Raw genomic sequence first — 26,142 nt, forward strand, 5'->3', positions numbered from 1 at the left:
GAATGCTCTTTGATATTGTAGGTGAACTATAAATCCCAGCAACTGCAACCCCCAAATGACAAAATCAATCCTCTTCTCAACCCCACCAGTATTCAAATTTGGGCGTATCGAGTATTTGTGCCAAATTTTATTTATTTATTTATTTATTAATTATTTAAACTTATATGCCGCCACTCCCCTGGGGCTCGGAGCGGCTTACAAGAATAGCTAAAATCTAACAAAGTTTAAAACAATTTAAAACAATTTAAAAACAACAGTATCAAACATTAAAAGCCTGTCGGAACAGGTATGTCTTACATGCCCTGCGGAAAGCTGGCAAGTCCCGCAGGGCACAAACTTCAGGTGGCAGAGCATTCCAGAGGGATGGCGCCACTGCTGTGAAGGCTCTGCGTCTGGTTGCCGTTAGACGCAAGGTCTTGACACTGGGGACTTCCAATAGATCTTGGTGCTCAGAATGGAGGGATCTCTGGGGTTGGTAGGGGGTGAGACGATCCCTCAATACATTGGCCCCAGACCATGCAAGGCCTTAAAGGTGAGTACCATCACTTTGAAAGTAATCCAGTGTTCAATTGGTAACCAATGCAGCTGTAGTAAGATTGGTGTTATGTGGCATCTCATCGGAATTCCCGCAAGAAGTCGAGCAGCTGCGTTTTGTACCAACTTGAGCTTCCGGATCACCGACAGAGGGAGGGCAATGTAGAGGGCGTTACAGTAGTCCAGTCTTGAGATGACTGTGGCCTGGATCACCGTAGCTAGGTCGTCCCTGGACAGGTAGGGGGCCAGCTGTCTAGCCTGCCGCAGGTGAAAGAAGGCGGTTCTGCTCACAGCGGAGACCTGGGCCTCCATTGACAGCAGAGGGTCCAAAAGGACTCCCAGATTCTTTACCAATGATGACGGGCGTAACGCCTCACCATCCAGGGTGGGCAGATGGATGTCCCCACTGCCCGATCCACCCAGCCATAGGATCTCCGTCTTTGCTGGATTCACCCTCAACCTGCTGGCACGCAGCCATCCAGTCACGGCCTTGAGGCACTGATGGAAACAATTGGGTACAGAGTCCGGTCGGCCTTCCATCTTCAGCACCAGCTGAGTGTCATTGGCATACTGATAACACTCAAGCCCAAAACCTCGAACCAGCTGAACAAGTGGTCACATATAGATGTTAAACAACAGAGGGGAGAGAATGGCCCCCTGAGGAACCCCACAAGATAGAGGGGACCTCTCAGAATGAGAATATAATTCTGCATATCATATATTTACAAGATGATTCATAACAGGAGCAAAATTACAGTTGTGAAGTAGCAATGAAAATAATGTTATGGTTGGGGGGTCACCACCACATGAGGAACTGTATTAAGGGGTCGCGGCATTTGGAAGGTTGAGAAACACTGCTCTAGAACATGGCCATATAGCCCGAAAAAACCTACAACACAGTGATTCAGGCCATGAAAGCCTTCGACAATACACTCCCTCAACCGTTTTGAGGCTCCAGACACAGGAAAGAGCCAAACCGGAAAGAGAGCTGGCGTAGGGCGGGGCTTCCGGCGTCCCCTGCCCTCTAGCGCCGGGTACCTTCCACTACCGCTTCCTTTCCGGCCTCCTACCTCAGGGAGGGGCGGTCACGTGCCGGGGGCGTGAGCGAAGCCCCGGCCTCTAAGGTCACATGACAGGGGCGCGGGCCCGGGTTGCTGCCGCCGCCTCTGCTGCTGCTCGGGGAGGGGGCCCGGAGCCTGACTGACTGACCCACTCAATCACCATGGTAAGGGGGCCTGTGGGGTGTGGAGAGGCCCAGGCGGCTCTTACCGCCTCCTAAGGCCGTGGAGGCCCGCTGTCGGGTGAAGGGAGCGGAGGAGGCTTCCTCCTTCTCACTGGCTTCTTCTGTCAGGCGAGCTGGGCCTTGTCTTCGGCCGCCCGTCTCCATGGAGACGGGACCCCCTCGACTCCCCCTCCCCCCGGACCAACGGCTCTTTCTGGGCGCGCGCGAAAGGCTGCCATTGGTCCCCCCTTTCTCTTCCTTCTTCCACGCGCTCGCCCCGCCTCCCTAGCTGGCGTCACGGAGAGCAGCGCGCGCCGGGGGAGGGGGAGGGGGGGGGAGTGAGACTTTACAGCGTCCAGATAGTTGAGGTCTCCCTTCAGGAAAGCAGGGGTGCAAATGGTGCCTCTACGCTGCTGAATGAATGCAGTCTGACCCCACGTTGACCGCCATAGCTCAGTGCTATGGAATCCTGGGAGTTCTCACTGTGTAAGGCCTTCAGCCTTCTCTGATAAAGAGTGCTCCTGCCTGCCTCTTAAAACTATGACTGCCACGATTCCATAGCAGTGACCCGTGGCAGTTAAAGTGGAGCCGAACTGCCGTGTATCTATGTATTGTCGAAGGCTTTCATGGCTGGAATCACTAGGTTCTTGTAGGTTTTTTTCGGGCTATAGGGCCATGTTCTAGAGGCATTTCTCCTGACGTTTCGCCTGCATCTATGGCAAGCTTCCTCAGAGGTAGTGAGGTCTGTTGGAAATAGGAAAATGGGTTTATATATCTGTGGAATGACTGGGGTGGGGCAAAGAGCTCTCTGCTGAAGCTAGGTGTGAATGTTTCAGCTGACCACCAGATGCAGGCGAAACGTCAGGAGAAATGCCTCTAGAACATGGCCCTATAGCCCGAAAAAACCTACAAGAACCTACCGTGTATCTATCTATATAAATAAAAATATAATATTCGTTTGTGGGATTAACATAACTCTTGTGTCCAAATTCCCGCTTCTTGGCAGGGGGTTGGACTGGATGGCCCATGCCCCATGAGGTCTCTTCCAACTCTTTGATTCTATGATTCTATTTATTTGTCATGTCAGGGCAACCAGTCAATTATATTACATTTCTAACAGAACAAAGCAAACAAACAGACAAAATACAAAATTTGTGAGTTTGGTAGTTGATTAAATGTCCTTTGACCAGTAGCTGGCCACTTTGAGTGCTTCTGGTGTTGCTGCAAGAAGATACTCCATTGTGCATGTGCCAGGGCTCAGGGTGCATTGCAGCAGGTGGTCTGTGGTTTGCTCTTCCCCACACTCGCATGTCGTGGATTCCACTTTGTAGCCCCATTTCTGAAGGTTGGCTCTGCATCTCGTGGTGCCGGAACGCAGTCTATTCAATGCCTTCCAAGTCGCCCAGTCCTCTGTGTGCCCAGGAGGGAGTCTCTCATTTGGTATCAGCCATTGGTTGAGGTTCTGGGTTTGAGCCTGCCACTTTTGGACTCTCGCTTGCTGAGGTGTTCCAGCGAATGTCTCTGTAGATCTTAGAAAATTATGTCTAGATTTAAGTCGTTGACGTGCTGGTTGATACCCAAACAAGGGATGAGCTGGAGATGTCTCTGCCTTGGTCCTTTCACTATTAGCTGCTACTTCCCGGCGGATGTCAGGTGGTGCAATACCGGCTAAGCAGTGTAATTTCTCCAGTGGTGTAGGGCGCAGACACCCTGTGATAATGCGACATGTCTCATTAAGAGCCACATCCACTGTTTTAGCGTGGTGAGATGTGTTCCACACTGGGCATGCATACTCAGTAGCAGAGTAGCACAGTGCAAGGGCAGATGCCTTCACTGTATCTGGTTGTGATCCCCAGGTTGTGCCAGTCAACTTTCGTATGATATTGTTTCTAGCATCCACTTTTTGCTTGATGTTCAGGCAGTGCTTATTGTAGGTAAGAGCACGGTCCAGACTGACTCCCAGGTATTTGGGTGCGCTGCAATGCTCCAGTGGGAATACTACCCCAAGGAGTGACCATCACAAAAAAATGGATTTTGTCATTTGGTATTTGTAGTTGCTGGGGTTTAAAGTTCACCTACAATCAAAGAGCATTCTGAACCCCAACAACGATGGAATTGTACCAGACTTCGCACATAGGACTCCCACAACTAACAGAAAATTCTGGAAGTGTTTGCTGGGCATTGACCTTGAGTTTTGGAGTTGAAGTTCACGTACATCCAGAGAGCACTGTGGACTCAAACAAGGATGGAATTAGACCAAACTATACGAATACTCAATATGCCCAAATGTGAACACTGGTGGAGTTTGGGGAAAATAGAATCTTGACATTTGGGAGTTGTAGTTCCTGGAATTTGTAGTTCACCTATAATCACAGAGCATTCTGAACGCCACCAATGAACCTCCCACACAGAACCCCCATGACCACCGGAGTAGGCCACAGCAACGTGTGGCAGGGGACAGCTAGTCTATCTATATAAATAAAAATATAATATTTGTTTGTGGCATTAAAATAACTCAGAAACCACTGGACGAATTGACACCAATTTGGACACAAGACGCCTACTACCCTTGAGTTTGGGAGTTGTAGTTCACCCCGGGCCAAATTGCCTGTCCAAACGCATCTCCCTCTATGTACCATCACAGAGATTAAGATCCTCCGGGGAGGCCCTGCTTTCCGTCCCGCCATTGTCACAGGCGCAATTGATGGGGACGAGGGACAGGGCCTTCTCTGATTGCTCCCCGGCTATGGAACTCCCTTCCTCGTGAGATCAGGTCGGCACCCTCCCTCCTGTCCTTTAGAAGGATGGTAAAAACTTGGCTGTGGGACCAAGCTTTCGGGTCAGGACAATGAAGCGATAATGGGAAAGATGACAGGGCCAATTGGATTTGATGTGGATGGCTAGGACTGTTTTAAATTGTGTTATTTTAAATGGTGTATTTTAATATTTAGATAAATGTTTTTTAATGTTTATGTATTGTACTCAGGCATTGAGTGTTTGACATGTATATGTTGTGCTCCGCTCTGAGTCCCCTTCGGGGTGAGAAGGGCGGAATATAAGTGTTTTAAATAAATAAATAATAAATACATCCAGAGAGCACTGTGAACTCAAACAATGATGGATCTGGACCAAACTTGGCACAGATACTCCATATGCCCAAATGTGAACACTGGTGGAAATCTTGACATTTGGGAGTTGTAGTTGCTGGGATTTATAATTCACCAACAATAAAAGAACATTCTGAACCCCACCAACAATAGAATTGGGCCAAACCTCCGACACAGGACCCCCACAACCAACAGAAAATACTGTGTTTTCTGGTGGTCTTTGGCAACCCTTCTGACATCCCTTCACAACCCCCCCCCCCCCCCGGGGTGCTAACCCCCAGATTGTGAAATGCTGCCTTAAGGTCCACCTCCCCTCACCAGGGCAAGAAAATATAATCAAAGCCCTCCTGACAAAGAGGCATCCAGCCATAGATATAGGTAGATAGATAAATATGATTCACACACACACAGATATAGTATCATAGATTTGAAAGGGACCCCTAAAGAAGAACAATTATATGTTACATGTTCCAGAGTAGGCAAATCAGACCATCTCCACATCGACCCTGATAAAGAAACAAGAAGAAATGCTGTTTACCCACAAGCATAAAGAAATTACATATATTAGAAACCAACACTTTCTCATTACTTTATTTTCCAGATCGGCAGACTGGGCCACAGCAACGTGTGGCAGGGGACGGCTAGTGTAGAATAAAATCCTACATTTTCTGCTTTAAATTGGAATATATGGTAGTGTGGACTCAGATAACTGAGGGCCCTTCCCCACAGCCATATAACCCAGATTATCAAGGCAGAAAATCCCACAATATCTGCTTTGAACCAGATGATGGTGCTTGAGGAGAGCTTCTTGTCAAAAATGGAATTATTATATGACAAACCATAAGGTGTGCCTTCAAAAACAGTGTTAGCTAAGGACAGTATGTCTTCTCTGAATGAATGTCTGGAAGAGGGAGTGGGCTGGATGAAGAAAGTCAAACTGAAGCTGAATTCAGGCAAGATGGAGACCATACTGTCAAGGGCCTTTACCAGGGTTTGAAGGTGTGCTAATCAGTTCTGGATGGTGTGTCCCCCACCATCACCCAAGACTGTGTTTGCACCATGGGGATGCTTCTGGATCTGGGTTGTAGGTTTTCTGGGCTGTATGGCCATGTTCTAGAAGCATTCGTTCCTGACATTTCACCTACATCTATGGCAGGCATCCTCAAAGATTGTGAGGTCTGTTGGAAACTAGGAAAAGGGTTTATATATCTGTGGAATGTCCAGGGTGGGAGAAAGAACTCTTATCTGTTGGGGCGAAGTGTGAATGTTTCAATTGGCCACCTTGATTAGCATTTGATGGCCTAACGGTTTTTAGGTGTGCCTTGTTACTGCCTGGGGGAATTCTTTGTTGAGGGGTGATTAGCTGTTCCTGATTGTTTCTTCTCTGGAGTTCCCCAGTGTTTGAGTTTTGTTCTTTATTTATTGCTATAATTTTAGAGTTTTTTAATACTGGTAGCTAGATTTTGTTCATTTTCATGGTTTCTTCCTTTCTGTTGAAATTGTCCACATGCTTGTGGATTTCAATGGCTTCTCTGTGTAGCCTGACATGGTAGTTGTTAGAGTGGTCCAGCATTTCCCTGTTCTCAGATAATATGCTGTGTCCAGGTTGGTTCGTCAGGTGCTCTGCTATGGCTGACTACTATGGTTGAAGTAGTCTGTTCCTTGATTCATGTTCCTTGATTCGTGTTTGGGCGCTGCAGAGAAGAAAGAATCAGGAACAGCTAATCGCCCCTCAACAAAGAGTTCCCCCAGGCAGTAAGAAGACACCTAAAAACTCTCAGGCCATCAAGTGCTGGCCAGCTGAAACATTCACACCTAGCTCCAACAGACAAGAGTTCTTTCTCCCACCCTGGACATTCCACAGATATATAAACCCCATTTTCCTAGTTTCCAACAGACCTCACAACCTCTGAGAATGCCTGCCATAGATGCAGGTGAAACATCAGGAAGAGAACACTTCTAGAACATAGCCATACAGCCCGAAAAACCTACAACAACCCAGTGATTCTGGCCATGAAAGCCTTCGACAGTGCTTCTGGATCTGTTGCTCCAAATGACAGCTCAGACATATGTGATGACTAGTGGCACCTATTATCAGCTTCAACTATAATGCCAGCTGCTTCTCTTCCTAGAGCTGGAGGAGCTAAAGATGGTAGTGCACATGCTGGTAAGCTCTACAGAAGTCCAGCCTTGAGCTAACCAGAGTGTGCACTACTATCTTAAGATTCTCCATCTCTGCGTTGGCTGTTTCTAGTTCAGAAGCCTGATTGGTCACTGGTACAGCAATGGATTATCATATTACACTATATTAAATTCACTCTACTGGCTACCAGTTAATTTCTGGGAAAAGTACAAAGTGTTGGTTAATACCTTTAAAAGCCCTACATAATTTGGGCCCAGGTTACCTACGGAATCTCTTCCTCCCATATAATCTGTTGACACACTCAGGTACTCTGTGGGACATTTAGTTAGTTAATTAGCCAGAACTTGGCTGGCAACGATCGTGTAGAGGACTTTTTCTTCAGCCACTCCTAAATTGTGGAATGACCTGCCTGAAAAGCTGCAACTGCTAAATGTGTTGTCTGAATTTAAAACATTGTTAACGGCCAGTCTCTTTTTGGTAGGCCTATCCAGATTATTTTAAATCATGATATTTAAACTATGTAGTAATTGTCTCATAGTATAAATTGTCTATGTTCTTTTAAACAGATATACATTGTATGTTAATATATTGTTGCTCCCCATCTCAATCCATGGTGGACAGGCAGGTAGGAAGTAATAAGAACAACAATAGTCTAGTTCTCTTTTAAAACTATTTAATTTAATGGCCAACATCACCACATTTTATGGCTTCAAATTCCATAGTTTAAATGTTGACTGCATGAAGAACTACTGTATTGAATCTAATGACACTATTAAATGACTCTGGTTTCTATCATTATGATAAAAAGAAAATAACATCTTCCTCAGGAAGGCTAAAAGAGTCTCGGGGTGTATTTACACTACTGCACCTATGATTCCACAGCATTAAACACTGGCAGTTAAACTGCATTGATTCTGTAGTGTAGAATTAGATGCACCGTCATTGCCTTGTCATCTTCCTTGAAGTGAAGTTGTTGCAGCTCTCAGACCATCTGGCATGTCTGAGACACTTTTCTCAGCTCTACAAAATAATCTGGAAATATGGCAGCCAGAAATGTGCACAGTATTCAAAAGGTCACTCCACAGATTTGAATGAAGTCATTGCTTGGAGTCTTCTTGTTGACATATGCATGTGTAACTTTAGGTCATGTCATGTGCATTGTTTTGGGATGGTGCTATGCCCACCCCTTACTGGTGCTGCCATGACCATCTACCAATGGGGGATAGAGACCAGGTAAACCCCATTTGGGCTTGCAGCCAGGAAAGAGAATGAGTTCATTTATTTTATACTAGCCGTCCCCTGCCACGCATTGCTGTGGCCCAGTCTGGTGATTTGGAAAATAAAGTAATGAGAAAGTGATGGTTTCTAATATATGTAATTTCTTCCTGCTTGTGGGTAAACAGTATTTGATTACGTTTTCTTGCCCTGGTGAAGGGAGTTGGACTGGATGGCCTTAAGTATTTTCTATTAGTCCTAGGGGTTCAGTGTGGGAAGTTTGCCCTAATTCTATCATTCATGGGCTTTAGAATGCTGTTTGATTGTAGGTGAACTTTAAATCCCAGTAACTACAACTCCCAAATGTCAACGTCTATTTCCCCCAAGCACCATCTGTGTTCCTAGTTGGGCATATAGAATATTCGTGCCAAGTTTGGTCCAGATCCATCATTGTTTGCATCCACAGTGCTCTCTGGATGTAGGTGTACTACAACTCCCAAACTCAAGGTCAAGCCCACCAAACCCTTCTAGTGTTTTCTGTTGGTCATGGGAGTCCTGTATGTCACCTTTGGTTCAATTCCATCATTGGTGGAGTTCAGAATGCTCTTTGATTGTAGGTGAACTATAAATCCCAAGAACTACAACTCCCAAATGACAAAATCAATTTTTTTGAGTGAAGGACATAGATTGGGTTGTTAGGTGTATGCTGTCCAAATTTGGTGTCAATTCGCCCACTGGTTTTTAAGTTCCGTTAATCCCACAAACGAACATTATATTTTTATTTATATAGATTCTGGCTTTTACTGGAGTGGAACCCAAGGCAGCTTCCAATCACTATTCTTTTGGATCTCCAGCACATCACTGGAGAGTGGTGTGAATTATTTTTTCATGGATCATAGTAGTAGTAGTAGTAATAATAATAATAATAATAATAATAACAATAATAATAATAAATAGAATTAAAACTTTATTTATAATCACCCTATCTCCCTTGGAGCACTTTTCACCAAAAGATGGCAAACATTGAAGGCTATAATAAACAATAGAAAGAAAACAAACTAAATCAAATTTATAGTAGGATGTGGTCTGTGAAAGCCATCACAAATCATGGTCCACTGATAGATGCTAGAATATCTCTTTAGAGGCAACCTATTCATTGTCATGACCATGTTCAGCAGAAACCTTAAGTGTTTTGGATATAATGTAAAATTTTGGCACTACATGAATGAACCTCCCAGGACCCTTGATTTCAAGGGTTGGAATCTATTGGTGCATATGTTGCAAGTGGTTTGAGTTTCCTAATTTGAAAACGTGGGAGAGCAGAAGTGGCAGTGGTTGAGAATACAGCCTACCCCAAGCCATTTATTTCATGAATTCCTGATTTGAGGTAGGTGTGGTGTAATATCGGAACAGCGGATAGGAAAATTGCCTGTGCCCACTCCTGAAGCTAGGCAAGGCATAGATGGTTTGGAGCTGGTTGTGCCTTCCTCTTGACTTCATCATCTTTATTTACAAAGATTTTCTAGTTCTTGTAATTACACTAGTAAAACAATAGGATCTTGACAATGTATTTTTCTCACCATACATTGTGATTCTCTCTCATCTTGATTTAGACAGACTGGACAATTGTGTGCTTATTCTTGGTCTGCAAATGAAAACTGGAAAGTACTATTTGAAATGTAGTATGTACCGTAAGTTTATTTTAACCAAGAAAACACAAGCTACAGTGACTAATAATCACACTGCATTATTAAATCCCCATACGTACAGGTCTAGGATTATTTCCCATTTTCTTTCATTATCGACAATCCTACTGTCCTGTTTTATATATTCTTCTGTATGTTGCTGAAAATGCACTATTGGAGTATACTTACTTTGGGCTTGATACTGTAAGTAGAGCATTTATGTAAAAACAAATTCCTTTACAAGCCAGAAATCTATCCCATTGGATGTGTATTCATTCTAATTTTATGGGCATTGTGTGGTGCTTATGGGTGCATTTACTATCATACCTTGGCACAGTGTTTGTGCATGTAGAGGGAAAAAATAGGGCTCTTTATGCCCTATGGAAAACCTTCAAGGAGAGCTGGATTAAAACTATTGTTTTAGTTGTTCACATGATTAAACAGCTAGTCTTAATTAAAAACACACACACAAATGTGTAAATGAAGCATTTTTATAGATAATGAAAATCTTGGATAGTTATTTCAGTGCTATCTGGAATTTGGCTTTAAATGATTTATTTACAGTCAGCTTTCCACATTCGCTAAGGTTAGGGGCATAGTGCCCCTGAAAAAAAAATAAGGAAAATGTGGATAAAAAACAAGGAATTTCTAGATGTCATCTCTAGGAATAAAAATAGAAGAAACAAATCGTATGATTTGAGCTGAACAGGATTTAGAAACTAATACAGTGGTATTGCAAGAAGATTCATTTTCCTTATAGAATTCCTTTATTTGCGATCAAAGTTTTCATAAAACTATATAATGTATCAGGTTCCCCCGTCCCCCATTCTGCCAGAAAAGGTTTGTTTTGCCTTTAGTTGTCCTTATTGAATGCTTCTGTGATTTCTTTGAAGTCTGGTCTTCCGTTTTGCTTATTTTTAAAATAGTTAGCATAGTTTTTGATGACAGAATCAACAGTTTTATTATTATAGAGGGGCTTGTGTCAACAGGTTGAGCCAGAATGCCTTTAATAATTCCTTCAAAATGCTTTGAAGCACTAAGACAGGATACAGGTGTTCTGTGTTTCTATTTATTCCTCCACAAGTCTCTGTAGTGATGCTCCTTTCCTGCTTTATATGCAAGGAAAATTATGAGTCTTGATGGCCAAAGAAAATAAAAGAAAAAAAAACTAGAAAAGAGGATCTGTAAAGAAAGGGGACAGAAAGTACATAAGCTGTATCCTGTCTGCATGCTTTTCAAGTTGTGGGCCCCAGATGGAAATGAGGTGGCCCTCGAGATGTTGGATTGAAATTCATTCCATACCAGCATTCCTCACCATTGATTACACTGGCTACAGTGACCTATGCAACCGGCAATGGACTGATTCTGGAGCATGATTTTAAACTGTGGAATTTTAATTTTATATATATAAATTTTGAATTTTAAAAAAAATTGAATGTTTATAATTGTTTTTAACTGTTGTTTATTTATGATTGTTTGGGTTGTTGTAGGTTTTTTTGGGCTATATGGCCATGTTCTAGAGGCATTATCTCCTGACGTTTCGCCTGCATCTATGGAAAGTATCCTCAGAGGTACCTGAGGATGCTTGCCATAGATGCAGGCGAAACGTCAGGAGATAATGCCTCTAGAACATGGCCGTATAGTCCAAAAAAACCTACAACAACCCAGTGATTCCGGCCATGAAAGCCTTCGACAATATGATTGTTTGGTTTGATGTTCAGCATCTAATGGCTGCCTATTGTAAAGCCATCCTGAGCCCCCCCCCCCCCCCCCCCCGGAGTGAGAAGAACAGGGCACAAATGCTTGAAATAAATAAATAAATATAGTTGGCTGTAAGTAGCAGTATATCAGCATGGAGCAGGCTGCATAAAACTCTTTTTACATCCTGAATGTCATAATGATTAACTTCTTTTTTGTAGAGTGGGATCCATGTATTATGATTTGCTAGCTGCTGGGGGCTAGGGTGCCACACTGGGCCCCCAAAAGACATTGGAGAACTGAACCCATTAAAAACATAATTTAAAAAATATCCTGAGAAGCTCCAAAATGCAACCTTATAGGACAGAGAGAGAATTTTGCCGTGGTTTTGTCCAGCAAAGACGTTTTTCCTCAGTAGGAAATGACTCAAAAGTCATATGCAATGAAATTGCACTCTCTGGGAGACATCAAGGAATTTGGAGGCCTTGGAGCCACAGAAATTGACACTGGATTGCACTTAACAGTTAAACTCTATAAGAAGACCAAATAATTCCCAAATAGTTGTGATTTTACTAGAGTGAGGAAAGAAAATAGATGTCTAGAGGAACATAATTTGGCAATTTGACTAGGCAATGGGCTGTTTTTGAATGTAGGGCATAGAACATTTATTATTTACCACTAATATTGGCATTTGAGCAAAACCCACCATAGATTAGGGTTCTATCAAGCAGGTGTACTGGATTTTACATAGGGATGTGAAGTCCTGAAAAACTTCAAGAAAGAAACTAGGAGTTTGTTTTGGGAGTTGGAAGGATGAACCGATTGAATGTTTTCCATTTTCCCCTAGCGTTCTTCTGTTGTCTCCCTATTATTTCAGCTTCTTCTTCCAGCTAAAAGTTTAGCTAGAACATCATTTCTGTTTTTGTATCCAAGATCAATTGTGCTAAACCATAGAGCTTTGTTCTAGTAACTTAGCTTCTAATATCTTTTGAGGTTACAATACTGTCCTGTTTATTTCCTGTTTAGTCTATCTAAATTCATATGTTGTTTTTATTGCAGAGTTTTCTTGGAGGATTGTTTGGTCCCATTTGTGAGATTGATGTCGTTCTTAATGATGCAGAATCACGAAAAACAGCCGAAATCAAAACAGAAGATGGTAAAACAGAAAAGCATTATCTCTTCTATGACGGTGAATCAGTTTCAGGAAAGGTAAACTCATTTTCTTGTCTACCGAAATCTACTTTAGAAAACACAACAGTCAGAAATATATACCAATGAGTAGACTGTTGTTAACTGTTGTTTGTTGATTTTATTCTGATCTTACAGTATAAGATGGACCCTGAGTCCTAAGTTTAGTTATTTAGAAGTGAATTGAAATAGTTAAATAAGCTTTCCATAAATTTTTGTCCTCAGATGTTTAAACTTCCGCTTTGGTCAATCCCAATAAGCATGGCCAATCAATTAAAATGCTGAGTTATAGTTGCAGATATTGTGAGAATTCCACGTTGAGAAAAGCAGGTCTAAGAAATATCCACCACCTCAAACTAAAGATTGTCTTCTCTGTCTCTTGTTGTTTGCTATCAGAGCTAGTTATAAAGCTGTAAGTCGTACATATTCATAACTAGTTCTGGGAACAAACAACACTGAAGGGCATTTTTACTGTTTTGTATAGTGCTTAGAATAAGATCTATTAAATAGGGGGCTACTCATCACTGATTTCAGCAAAAAGCATTCATGTAATTGAAATGAAACTTTTTTTTGTTTAGCTCAGTATTGTTGGGACTACAATACTGGAAGGCTTCCTATTTTGCAGGCACTGTAAACATCCCGTCTTTCTGTTTCTTGTATGAGACTTGGTGGAAAAAGCTTCAAATTATGGGGAATGTTTAAGGCCCCTCAAACTTTTTAAAGAGAGGGCCAGGTCACAGTCCCTCAAACTGTTGGAGGGCTGGATTATAATTTGAAAAAAAAAAACATGAATGGATTCCTATGCACACTGCACATATCTTCTTTGTAATGAAATAAAATAAAACAATACAATAATTAAAATGAAGAACAATTTTAACAAATATAAACTTATTAGTATTAGTGTGGGCTTGCTTTTGGCTGATGAGATAGTATTGTTGTTTTTGTTATGTGCTTTCAAGTCATTTCAGACCTAGGTTGACCCTGAGCGAGGGCCGGGTAAATGACCTTGTATTCGGTGTTCGGGCCTTAGTTTGAGGATCCCTGGTTTAAGGTAAAAGTGAGAGCTAGGTATAAGGGCCAGAATTGCTCAATTTTCTTCCTGTGTGAAGAATTAAATAATTTCTGTTGTATGGCCCGGAATTTTCAGATGATCCAACGGGCGGCGGCCAGGTTGTTAACTGGGGCTCCTTACAGGGAGCTGTCAACCCTCCTGTTCAAGGAGCTCCACTGGCTGCCATTCATTTACCCAATTCAAGGTGCAGGTTCTTACCTACAAAGCCCTGAACGGTTTGGGACCTGCCTACCTGCGTGACCGCATCTCTGTATACGAACCCATGCGATCCCTTCGATAATCCGGGGAGGCCCTGCTCTCGATCCCACCAGCATCGCAGGCGCGGTTGGTGGGGACAAGAGAGAGGGCCTTTTCGGTGGTGGCCCCTCGACTCTGGAACTCACTCCCTAAAGAAATCAGACAGGCCCCAACCTTGGCAGTCTTTAGGAGGAGCTTGAAGACGTGGTTGCTCCAGTGTGCCTTCCTGGAATGATGATCCCATAGCACTTTGTCCTCCAAAGCACTTTACATTTTTTAGATCTGCTCGTATGCCCTTCCACAAACCCCACTATCACCTTTCGTCCATGTCCCAGCATTATTTCCATTTTAACTTGGCCTTCCCACTGTTTTTAATTGCGTGTTGTCTTATTGATAATGTTGTATATTTTATTGTCTATGTTTTTATTTTAATTGCTTGTACTGTTGTTGTTTTGCTTGTATTGTTGTATTTGGGCTCGTCCTCATGTAAGCCGCACCGAGTCCCTTGGGGAGATGGTAGCGGGGTACAAATAAAGTATTATTATTATTATTATTATGGGCATGTCCCATCTCATAGAATGAAAAGGCAGTTGGCACCCAATCCAGAGCTTTGTATTCTTCTGTCAACTCTTTAAATGTTTGGAGAAAAAAATGGGCGGTGAGTTTGTCGCAGTCATTCACCTTCAAATGCCTGTCACTTCCTAGTTCTCTGATTTATCTCAACTCTTCATAATTCATTGCTTAAATAGCTGTTTCACCAGTTTTTCTTCCCACAGTCATGAGTTCCTTATTTTTTTTAACATGATAAGTGATTGCATAAGGAGGAATTGGGCGTTTTGTGGAAAAGGGTTGTCCTTTTCTAGTAATTTGCCTATATTTTTATCTGCAAAGAAACTTTGGTTCAACTTTGGTGAAAGGCATCAAAATGTCACACAATCCAGCATTTAACATGGGCTAGGAGCAAATTATGAATAGCCCTGTTTTTAACAAATTCCATTTTTATTGACTGAAACTTTCTCAGTTAATTTCCTGTTTGCTTTTTCCTGGTTTTAAATAATTGTGAAATGCACAGATTGTCAAGCTTACCACAGAAGAATGATATGAAAATTATTTTAACAAGTAATCCCATTTGAGTCCTTGTAATGAAAGTGATTTGGTGCATTTATGCACAGGGGAAAGAGTATTTCAACATTGTCGTGTGTTTTTTTTGCAGGTGAACATAGTGTTTAAACAACATGGGAAGAGGTTAGAACACCAAGGAATCAGAATTGAATTTGTAGGACAAATTGGTGAGTTACAAAAATTGTACTGATTTGCATAATCTTGATGTGTGGAAATCAACACCTGGATTGGTCAGAAGAAGTTAATATGTTGAATGTGTCTGCTTTAGAGTAGAGTGAAAACTTAAATAAAATAAGTGATTTGTGCTGTTGTCTGTCAAGCACCAGTTACAAGAACAAGGTAACATCTTCCCTTTATGACCGTGAGTTAGCTAGGGAATAGTTGCTTTATTGGTCCTAGAGAATTATATTCAATAAGTAAGAACGGTGTACTTTATTGAAATAAGTTTTCTTGAACATCCCAATTTTGTTCCATTTTTCTTGGAGGGAGAGCTTTTTCAAGGGTATCTGCTTTGTTTCATTAGTGAAAGTGCATCAAAATGTATCTCTAGTTATACTATGAAAAATCTAAAAATCCTTATATTTTAGAGGAGAATAGATTTCCCCTGATTTCTCACATTTATGGTATAAAGTTGCTTTTTAGTCTAACTATCTGGGATTAAAAGAAGGTTGACTTTTGTGCAGCACAATAAATAAAACAGTTATTTTTAAAAAATGAATTTAGGATTTATGCACAGAAATTGAAAGACTGCTGAATTAATATGCTAAAAGAGCAAATGTACTCTTTAATCTTAAAAAATGCTAGATTCTTTGTACATTTTACCTTTTTCTCCCCTCAATTCTTACTCACTGCTTCTAGCATTCCAAGTGCCTAGCCATTAAAAAGCGATTGTATGTTCTTCAGAAAAACTTCTCTACTTGTTTTCTAATTGTGTTTTTTAATTTTGTAGAACTTTTCAATGACAAGAGTAATACTCACGAATTTGTAAACCTAGTAAAAGAGTTGGCCTTACCTGGTGAATTAACACAAAGTAGAAGTTACGACTTCGAATTTATGCAAGTTGAAAAGCCATATGAATCCTACATTGGTGCCAATGTCAGATTGAGGTATGGAAACCGATAAGGTGATAGGCTTATCAGTAATGGAATATATATACATTTTAAGGAGTATCAGAAAGGTCAACTTGTGGGTTTGATTAAAGGATGATTTGTACAAAAAGAAGGGTGAAAGGGACTTTTGCTAGATCCTCCACAGCAACACGTGCTTTTTGAAAAAACTGATCTGGAGGGTTAAGAATTGCAGGAGGAAGAGGCTCTTGGGGAAATTCAGACTATAAATGTCAGTCAAAGTAACTTTGGGGATTAAAAAAACACTTCACTAGCATATTGTTTAATTGTAGAAATATAGAAAAACTAAACAAGATGCAGTAAACAGGAATAAAAAAATCTTACATAGAAAAACAGGGTAATCCATTCTTTTTATACTATAATTCTCCAATGCTATAAACGGTAGCATTTTTTTTTTAAAAAAAACCCCTGCAGTGGGTTAAACCACTGAGCTGCTGAACTTGCTGCGGTTTGAATCCAGGCAGCGGGGTGAGCTCCCGCTGTTAGACCCAGCTTCTGCCAACCTAACAGTTCAAAAACATGCAAATGTGTGTAGATCAATAGGTATTGCTCCAGCAGGAAGGTAACGGCGCTCCATGCAGTCATGCTGGCCACATAACCTAGGAGGTGTCTATGAACAACGCCAGCTCTGTCTATTTCTTTTTGGGCATTGAATGTTTGCCATTTTGTTATTATTTGTAAACAGCCCTGAGTCCCTTCGGGGAGAGAGAGCGGGTTATAAATAAAGTTTTATTATTTATTATTATTCAGCTTAGAAATGGAGATGAGCACCAGCCCCAGAGTTGGATACTACTAGACTTAATGTCAAGGAGAAACTTTTACCTTTACCTTTTTGTAGAAACTCGGCTAGATTTTTCCCATGTTTTGGAGATGATGACTAGCTTCTATGAATTTATGGTACCTTTGCAAAAGAAAGACTAGCATTGTGGGTTAATGCAATTTATTATCCTCAATATAATCTTATGGTATTAGCTCAGTTGAAAAAGGTAGCCAAATATATAGTCCTAAATATATGAAAATATATGTACAGAGTCTTCATTAAATTGTTTTACAGGTATTTCCTTAAGGTGACAATAGTAAGAAGATTATCAGACTTGATAAAAGAATATGACCTTATTGTTCACCAACTTGCAACATACCCAGATGTTAACAACTCTATTAAAATGGAAGTAGGCATTGAAGATTGTCTGCACATAGAATTTGAATACAACAAATCCAAGTATGTATGTCTCTGAATAAGCCAAACACATGGTCTTGTGAAGGGCAATCAATAAAGGACTTTAAATGAAGCCTAGCAGTGATAAGCAAGAGGTCGCTTTTGGATTGTTCATCAGGATATGTGGGGTTTCCACTGAAAGTTGTCACAATTCTGAAAAAATTCATTTTGCCTTGAAGCAACTGTTCATGTAGCTTCCCCTTTTTACAATAAAGCTTTAACTATACATATTGAATATTCAGTTCTTGGAGTGATACAGGGATTCCAGAGCAGAAATGATGTTTAATGTTTCATGTGTATTAAAGATGTAATTAGATTATTAAATAGTGAACTGGCCCAGCAAGAATTAGGTTGTGGTAGCATCTCCCTCCCTAGTGGGCTGGTTCCTTACTTGAAGGGATATTCAGCTGGGAAGCATTCAGAGACATCATTAGACTCCTCTAGATTATCTTTGTTGTCCTTATTCCATCTGCTGCACATCTGTGCTGGTGTGGAGATAATCTGGAGCTGGCTTGCTTTTCGAGAGCAAGGTAATGGTTGCAATAAGTAAGGAATAGTGTGCCACCATGCTTTGAGAAGAGGATTTGGCCAGAGTTACACATGTCTATTATGAACTATAATAAACATGCCAAGGTTGGATTATTGTAATTACCAATCTGTGTGGGATTACCTTTGATGAATGCTTGGAGTCTTTGGGTATCAGCTTGCACAAAAAGCTGTGGCTAGAGTTTTGATCATGGTCAGTTGTATTTTAGATGCTTCAGTTTGGTGTTTTGGTTCCTTTGTGTGTTTCTCACCTAAGTTTTTAAAGTGCTTGTCATTGCTTCTAAAACTTTTAATAAATTTGGGAATATTTTTGCCTGCCTGCTCAGAGAATTGAAAGAGACGTTGTGCTGTGTCCCACCACAGCTGCAGTATGACTTGGTGGATATGCCAAAGAAGACTTTCTGAACAGGGTTTCTCAATTTCTGGAACTGCTTTCCCTAGGAGAGACACTTGGTTTCTGGTGAAAAGAATGGATTAGGAATAAGGAATGTTTACCCCACGATTTGCATACAGAATCTCAGTGCTGTGTCAAAACAACTTTGTAATGGAACTTTTTCAGTGATGGACACTATCCATGAGTGAAACAAATAAATCAGTTCAGTCATGAATATTGTTAACATGATGGCAAATGTTTAAATATCTGAGGACCAATGTTAGATTCACTGGTAACTGGCAACAGCAACAAGATCAATTTTTTTTGAAGAAACCTAATTTTGTTTGATTCAAAATCTGAATATTGTTAACAAACATGTACCATAAATGTCTGTGTGCACGCAATGTACAAATTCAACATATTTACATGTTGTCTTCCTTTGCATTAAGGTATCATTTAAAGGATGTGATTGTTGGAAAAATTTACTTCCTTTTAGTAAGAATAAAAATACAGCACATGGAATTGCAACTGATCAAAAAGGAGATTACTGGAATTGGTAAGATGAGAGAAAAGATTCATTCATAGTATAGATCTAGCTTTTTCTAACAGATTTCCTCTCATTAGGTAATGTATGTAGTTGTTTGTAATTTCTACTTTGTCTGTGACACATATCTGTAGGTTTGTTCACAGTGACAGGTTCTGAAATAATGAATTCTTCAAAATGGCCTTTAAAAAGGGGTTGATAGAAGTGTTGGGTTGAATCCAACTTTTAGCATAGAAGACTGGGCTGGCAGAGGCATACTTCCCTGCCTTGTCTTTTCTCTAAAAATACTACACAAAGGGTTTGGGGGCTTTTTTGAAAAATGTAGAGTGTAATTTGTGGGTGAAGGGGAGATGCTGTCCGTAGTAATTGTGTTCAATTATAAATGGAAAACTGGAAATAAAATATAGAAAATACAGATGAACAGACTGATCATTGTTATTCTAGGACCCAGTACTACAACAGAGACAGAGACTATTGCAAAATATGAAATCATGGATGGTGCTCCAGTTAAAGGTGAGTACCTACATGACAAAATCTGTGGAGTACTTTTATATTACATGTAGGCACTTTACAACAATGTTTGTATGTAATACTAGAATAGGAATTTTAAAAGTCTAAACCAGGGGTCCTCAAACGTTTTAAACAGAGGGCCAGGTCACAGTCCTTTAAACTATTGGAGGGCCGGATTATAATTTGAAAAAACAAACAAACCATGAATGATACTCTATTTTTCCCCTACAAAACTCATAATTTCTTCTGTTATTTAAGGTGAATCTATCCCCATAAGACTCTTTTTGGCTGGCTATGACCCTACTGCTACAATGAGGGATGTGAATAAAAAGTTCTCCGTGAGATACTTCTTGAATCTAGTGTTAGTTGATGAAGAGGACAGACGGTACTTCAAGCAACAGGTACATTCTGCAAATTGTAGCATTTTAATGAGATGGTTTTATCCGTTTTGTCATTTTCTGTTGTATTTGAAGTGCTAGTGAAGTCATAATTAGAATGCTAATCAATAAAACAGATTCCATTAAAATTATTCAATCAGAATAGCAGCAGTAGAAAGTTCTCATTAATATTTGTTAACTAAAACCATTATTTCATTAACTATTTTTTCTGAACTCATGGCTGTTTCTGCTCACAATTTTGAAGAAACCACGCTTGAAATACATTTCTGAAGAAATCAGGCTTAAAGTAATTGAAGAGCACTTCTTTGTTGTATTCTATTTTTAGGTCTATGAAATTCAATAAGAAATATTCTGGTTTCATATTGAATTTAATATTTAAGATTTTCTGTATTTCTTCATGGATTGGTTTCCAATATTTCTTGGCTTTGTCGCACAGCCACCACATATGGTAGAAGCTTCCTTCTTGACATTCACACTTCCAACAGTTATTGTTTAAGCTCTTATAGTATTTACTTAATTTGGATGGTGTTATGTACCATCGGTACATCATTTTGTTTTGTTTTTTAATATAATTATTGAATATTTGGATAATACATATTAGTTAAAAATAAAAAGTAAAAGAAAAAAAGAAAAGGAAGAAGAAGAAAAAGATAGAAAAAAGAGGGGGGGAAAGAAGAGGAAGAAATGTGAGTTAAAAACAATACGAAACAAAGAACAAAATTTTTCATTCTTTTTCAGTCTGACTTCCAGGGACCTTCGAGGAGGGTATCTTCCTTTTCCTTCTTCTATAATTTTTCTTCTTTTTCTCATTTATTCTTTACCTTATATTTTACAGTTAGTGGGGTTAATCTGGAATTCAACATATCTTACTTTTCCCTTCTTATTTTACATAATCATTTAACAGTGTCCAATCTGTCTCTTTTTCTATTATCTCTTTATATTTTTGCAGTAAATAGTTTAGCCTGTCCATATTTCTTATGTCCATAATTTTCTTTTTCCAGTCTTCCATTGTGGGTGTTTCCTTTTTTCTCCATAATCTAGCATAACAAATTCTAGTCGCTGTTGTGGAGAGAAATAAAAGTTTCTCTATGTTGCTGTCAATATTTGTATCCAAAATTCCCAATAAGAATATTTCTGGTTTTAGTGGGATATTAATTTTCAATTTTTTTGCAAGTTTTCTTGTATTTCTTTCTAATAATTTCTTGCTTTCTTGCATTGCCACCACATGTGATAGAATGCATCTTCCACTTCTCCACATTTCCAACATTTTGAATTTAAGTTTTTATAATTCTTCCCCAATTTATGTGGTGTCAGGTACATCGTTTTGAACCAGTTTTCTTTTAAGTCATATGAATAAGTTTGTTTGATTTTGTTATTCCAGCTTCTTTCCCACTCCTCTAACTTTATTGGTCTTCCGAAATTAGTGGCCCATTTTATCATGCAGTCTTTTATTAAATCCCTCTCTATCGACCACTCCAATAATTTCTTGTATATTATCGCTATTGTTTTGTTTTCTGATTTCATTATTTTCTCCCAAAAGTTTTCTCTTTCCGAAAATCCTATTAGTTTAACTTTATTGTAATACTCCTTTAATTGTCTATATTGAAGCCAAGAGAGGTTTCTGAATCTTTGTTTTAATTCTTCATGTGTTTTTATTTCAAAAATATCTTTTCCTTTTATTAATATGTCCTTGCAAGTCTGCCATTTCTTCCAACCCAATAATCTTCTCTGTGAGGCTTCTAAAGTTGAGATCCAGAGGGTTTTTTTGTGTACATTATCTTTTTATATCTGTCCCAGATCCTTATTAGTGCTGCTCTTATAAAATGGTTTCCAATTTTTTTTCTGTCTTTATTTTCTGGTACCATATATAGCCGTGCCATCCCACTCTTAAATCATGGCCTTCAAGAGTTAATGCTTTTTCTCGATGTAATGTTGTCCATTCTTTTATCCATAATAGGCCCGATGCATCATGGTATAATTTCAGGTCCGGGAAATATAAATCATTTTTAAAGTGCTGTTAAATTGCATTCTTCTTCTATCTCCTTCCTTTTTATGCTGTAACAGAATAATATGGCTAGTTCTCTAAAAACGTTTTACGTATCAGTTGAAAAGCAAATTGCATCCCATCTTGGTCTTGAAACAATTACATGACTTATTGGTTAACTTTTAGATACTAAACAGTAGATGCTTCTTACACTGCTTGTATGGTGTTATATTTCAATTCTTACGTTCAAACAAGTTTGTGGGGGTTTTCCTTTTGTTATGGTTACCATTTACTTTGTTTTATCCACCTTAATGTGAGAGAATTGTTTTGTACTTCCCCTACCATTTGGGGAATAGTAAATGCAGGATAAAAACATTGTAAACGAAATAAATTATGTTGCATTTTATCAGATATGGTTTATGCAAATAACTCAGTTTCTAGGTTCTTGTGGGGTTTTTCGGGCTATAGAGCCATGTTCTAGAGGCATTTCTCCTGACTACCTCTGAGGATGCTTGCCATAGATGCAGGCGAAACGTCAGGAGAAATGCCTCTAGAACATGGCTCTATAGCCCGAAAAAACCCACAAGAACCTAGTGATTCCAGCCATGAAAGCCTTCGACAACTCAGTTTCTAGTTCAGCTGCTTCTGTCTAATCCATTGATCTATCTGTTCAGCTATCAAACTTCTAAATTGTGTATTTTATCTTCTTGTTAAACAGGAGATCATTCTTTGGAGAAAAGCTCCTGAGAAACTGAGGAAACAGCGAACTAACTTTCACCAGCGATTTGAAAGCCCAGAACCACAAGCCTCCGCAGAGCAGCCTGAAATGTGAACCAGGTGTAGGGAGTGAAAGAACTGTTGATAGGATCAGCAGGTTAAAGGTGGCAACGGGCTGTAGGGAAGAAGACCAAAACTCGCATTACCAACTGTCTTCGTCATCTTACAGTACTGCATTTCCCACACTACTAAAACATTCTTCAAGTAAACATTCAAATGTGTATATACATTTAAAACAAGTGCTTTCTCAAACACTGGAACTTTCTTAAGCTATTTTATACTGCACATTTTACTTTTGTCTGATGTGATGCACTCAGATATACATAAAGCTTACAAAAAAGTCTAGCTATACGTTTCCATGCATGTAGGCTGGTGCATTTAAGTTTTGCTAATCATTGATGATAAACGAAAGCATTTCCTCTTCTATGCCACATTTCATATCATACATATTTTCTCAGTGTCTGTTACCTGTGTCCTTGAAAATGTAATAAAATATGTTGTCCTAAAATGACACATTCAGGGTTTAAAATAGGATTTTACTCTAAAAAGTACATCAGTCCTTACCACAGGGAATAGGTGACACGTATCAAAGATGATGTGCTTAGGATAAGTCTAAGACTATCATGGTCTCAGATCTGTGCATCTTTGAGGAATATGTATAAATAAGTTCTGTCCTCAAACTTGCTTTATAAAAGGAGTAATTACACTTCTATATTCCTTCCTAATTCTAATGAGTCTGTTATCAGGTTTTAACACCCTTGAAGATCATATGCCCTATCTAAATGAAATAGTTTTTGCATCCTGCCCTATTTCAGTGGAGAGGGCATGTGTAAGAAAGAAACCATGTTTTAATACAATTGTATTGGTGACACTGTTGAAGTCTGAGTCACATACACACAACTTTATTCTTGTTGCACTCATATTGCACCCTTTCACTCTCTTTCAAACATGCCCAAATATTGAAAAACATCCATATTTTATGCTCAGTCCTTAGCTACATGGATGGAAACCATCTAAATTCTAAATGGATATTGGATGTTGGTGTGATGAAATATCTGATAGTTTTTTTTATTTTTATAAATTCATTCATCAGGTGAATTTAGCATCTTTGGAAAGCTGCCATCTGTCCACAATTAAGCATGTCGTTCACAAACAAGGTGCTTGTTTTGGGCACAACCTGCTGAATAGAAGGCTACTCACCTTTATAATTCACTTGGCCTATCTACAGATAATGTTTCTGAACTTCAGTGCAAGTGTTATTGGTTACCTTACTTTATGAGTAAGCAAAATTACTAAATTACACATTGGTAAGAACTGTTTTATTACTATGGCACTTTGATAAAACAGTCAAAGATGCTGCGTGCTGGGATATTTCTCTTATAATGGATGCCTGGGACTGAGAGAACTTAATCCCCTCATGTAAGTGCCTGTTCAGAATTTCAAACAAAAAAATGCCAAATATTTTCATGAACACTTGCATATAGCAATCTGAAAAATATTCCAAGAAATTTTGAAAACTGATTGTATTTAACCAGCCTCAAATTGTGCATCTGTGTATAATAGACATAATGAACTGCTATTTGAATTATTAAAATAGTTGTATTCTCACTAAAACATTTTGATTGTCTTTAATTTAACATGGCACTGTATGCAATGCCTCTCACTCAGAGTCAACCACATAGATTAAGTAGACATCTTGAAGTCAGACTTGGGTTCAAAGTATGAAGCTCTGGGAATGGAGAGGAATACTTTTGTCATTAGTTGAGTGATGATACCCAAGTACTTCATGATGAGCAGTTTATGATTTTCAGAAGATGCCCAATTTTTATCATAAACATCTTCACATAGCAAGAAAAATACTGGTAAAAGCATATTTCTGACAGTAATGAGTAGTTTATTTGTGTTTCCATGCCTAACACTTTGATTAGCCGGCCATCTGGTGGGGGTGCTTGGCTTGTGCTTTTCCTGCATGGCAGGGGATCGGACTAGATGGCCTGTGTCAGTGGTTCTCAACCTGTGGGTCCCCAAGTTTTTTGGCCTACGACTCACAGATATCGCAGCCAGTTTACCAGCTGTTAGGATTTCTGGGAGCTGAAGGCCAAAACACTGGACTATGTGGTCTCTTCCAACTTTATGATTTTATGATTTACTACATCCCTTGATGTCAGGTGTACTTTTGCATATAGGTGTATTGCTCATTGATTTCAGTGTGCATGTCTTCTTATATTTATACAGCTCTGGGTTGGGATAATTCCCAACACTTCAACAATAGCACTAAAATACATTGCCTTAGGATATGGGCAATGATACATAGAAGTCACAGAGAAATGTATTACTAATGTCTTGTTTTAGCCTGAGGATGTTTTGAGAACCTCCTTAATTCAGCACTAAAAGGTGGAGAAGATGCCCTGCCATCACTTAAAGGAAGATAAATGACACAAGGATGGGGAAGACTGCCTCTTGGTATTGTAAGGGGTGCAATATTGTGTTTAATGTATTGCCGAAGGCTTTCATGGCTGGAATCACTGGGTTGTTGTAGGTTTTTTGGGCTATATGGCCATGTTCTAGAGGAGGAGGGAATGCCTCTAGAACATGGCCATATAGCCCGAAAAAAGTTTATTTATACTCCACTTTTTCTCTCCACAAAGGACACTCAGGCCCCTTCTATATTGCCATATAAAATTCAGATTATCTGCTTTGGTAATCTAGATTACATGGCAATGTAGAAGGGCCCTCAATCGGGTTACAAACCAAGGCGTTGCCATTCTGCTTTGACTGAGTAATTTATCACGTCGGAAGCAAATTGGGAATACACTTCTATATCTATATAAATAAAAATATGTTTGTTTGTGGGCTTAACAGAACTCAAAAACCACTGGCCGAATTGACACCAAATTTGGACACAATAAGCCTATCAGGCCAACAAGTGACCATCACTTATGAAAACACTGAAAAACAGCAGAAGAGACTTAAAAAGCCAAAAAACAAAAAATACATTACAACACATGCACAAAACCATATATATATGTGGCCGTCTGGTGATCTGGAAAATAAAGTAATTAGAAAGTATTAGTTTCTAATATATGTAATTTCTTTATGCTTGTGGGTAAACAGTATTTCTTGCTGTTTCTTTGTCAGTGCTGATGTGGAGATTGTCTGGTTTGTCCACCCTAGAACATGCAACATATAATTGTCTTTCTTTAGGGGCTCCTTTCAAATCTATGATAATATATCTGTGTGTGCGTGAATCATATATATCTATCTATGGCTGGATGGCTCTTTGTCAGGAGGGCTTTGATTAGGTTTTCTTTCCCTGATGAAGGTGAAATCGAGCTCTTTTGGGAGGGTCTCCCAGCGGGAGAGATCCCTGAAGACCGCTAAAGGAGTCTTTAAACCTCGGTGAGCAGCCAGCGAAAGCCAATCCAAAGAATGAAAAATATTAAG

At 39.6% G+C, this 26,142-nt stretch overlaps 1 protein-coding gene across 1 annotated transcript; it reads left to right on the forward strand.

The window, feature by feature from the left end:
- Nucleotides 1-1,590: 1,590 nt before the first annotated feature.
- VPS26A (VPS26 retromer complex component A) lies at nucleotides 1,591-24,312 on the forward strand. The gene is made up of 9 exons (XM_060768879.2): nucleotides 1,591-1,759; nucleotides 12,664-12,813; nucleotides 15,315-15,390; nucleotides 16,173-16,329; nucleotides 17,405-17,569; nucleotides 18,935-19,041; nucleotides 19,474-19,542; nucleotides 19,798-19,940; nucleotides 22,640-24,312. The coding sequence occupies exons 1-9, from the start codon at nucleotides 1,757-1,759 to the stop codon at nucleotides 22,751-22,753; spliced, it is 984 nt and encodes a 327-aa protein (XP_060624862.2). The 5' UTR covers nucleotides 1,591-1,756; the 3' UTR covers nucleotides 22,754-24,312.
- The last annotated feature ends 1,830 nt before the right edge of the window (nucleotides 24,313-26,142 follow it).

This window comes from Anolis sagrei, chromosome 3 (genome assembly GCF_037176765.1).
Source record: "Anolis sagrei isolate rAnoSag1 chromosome 3, rAnoSag1.mat, whole genome shotgun sequence".
NCBI lineage: Eukaryota > Metazoa > Chordata > Lepidosauria > Squamata > Dactyloidae > Anolis > Anolis sagrei.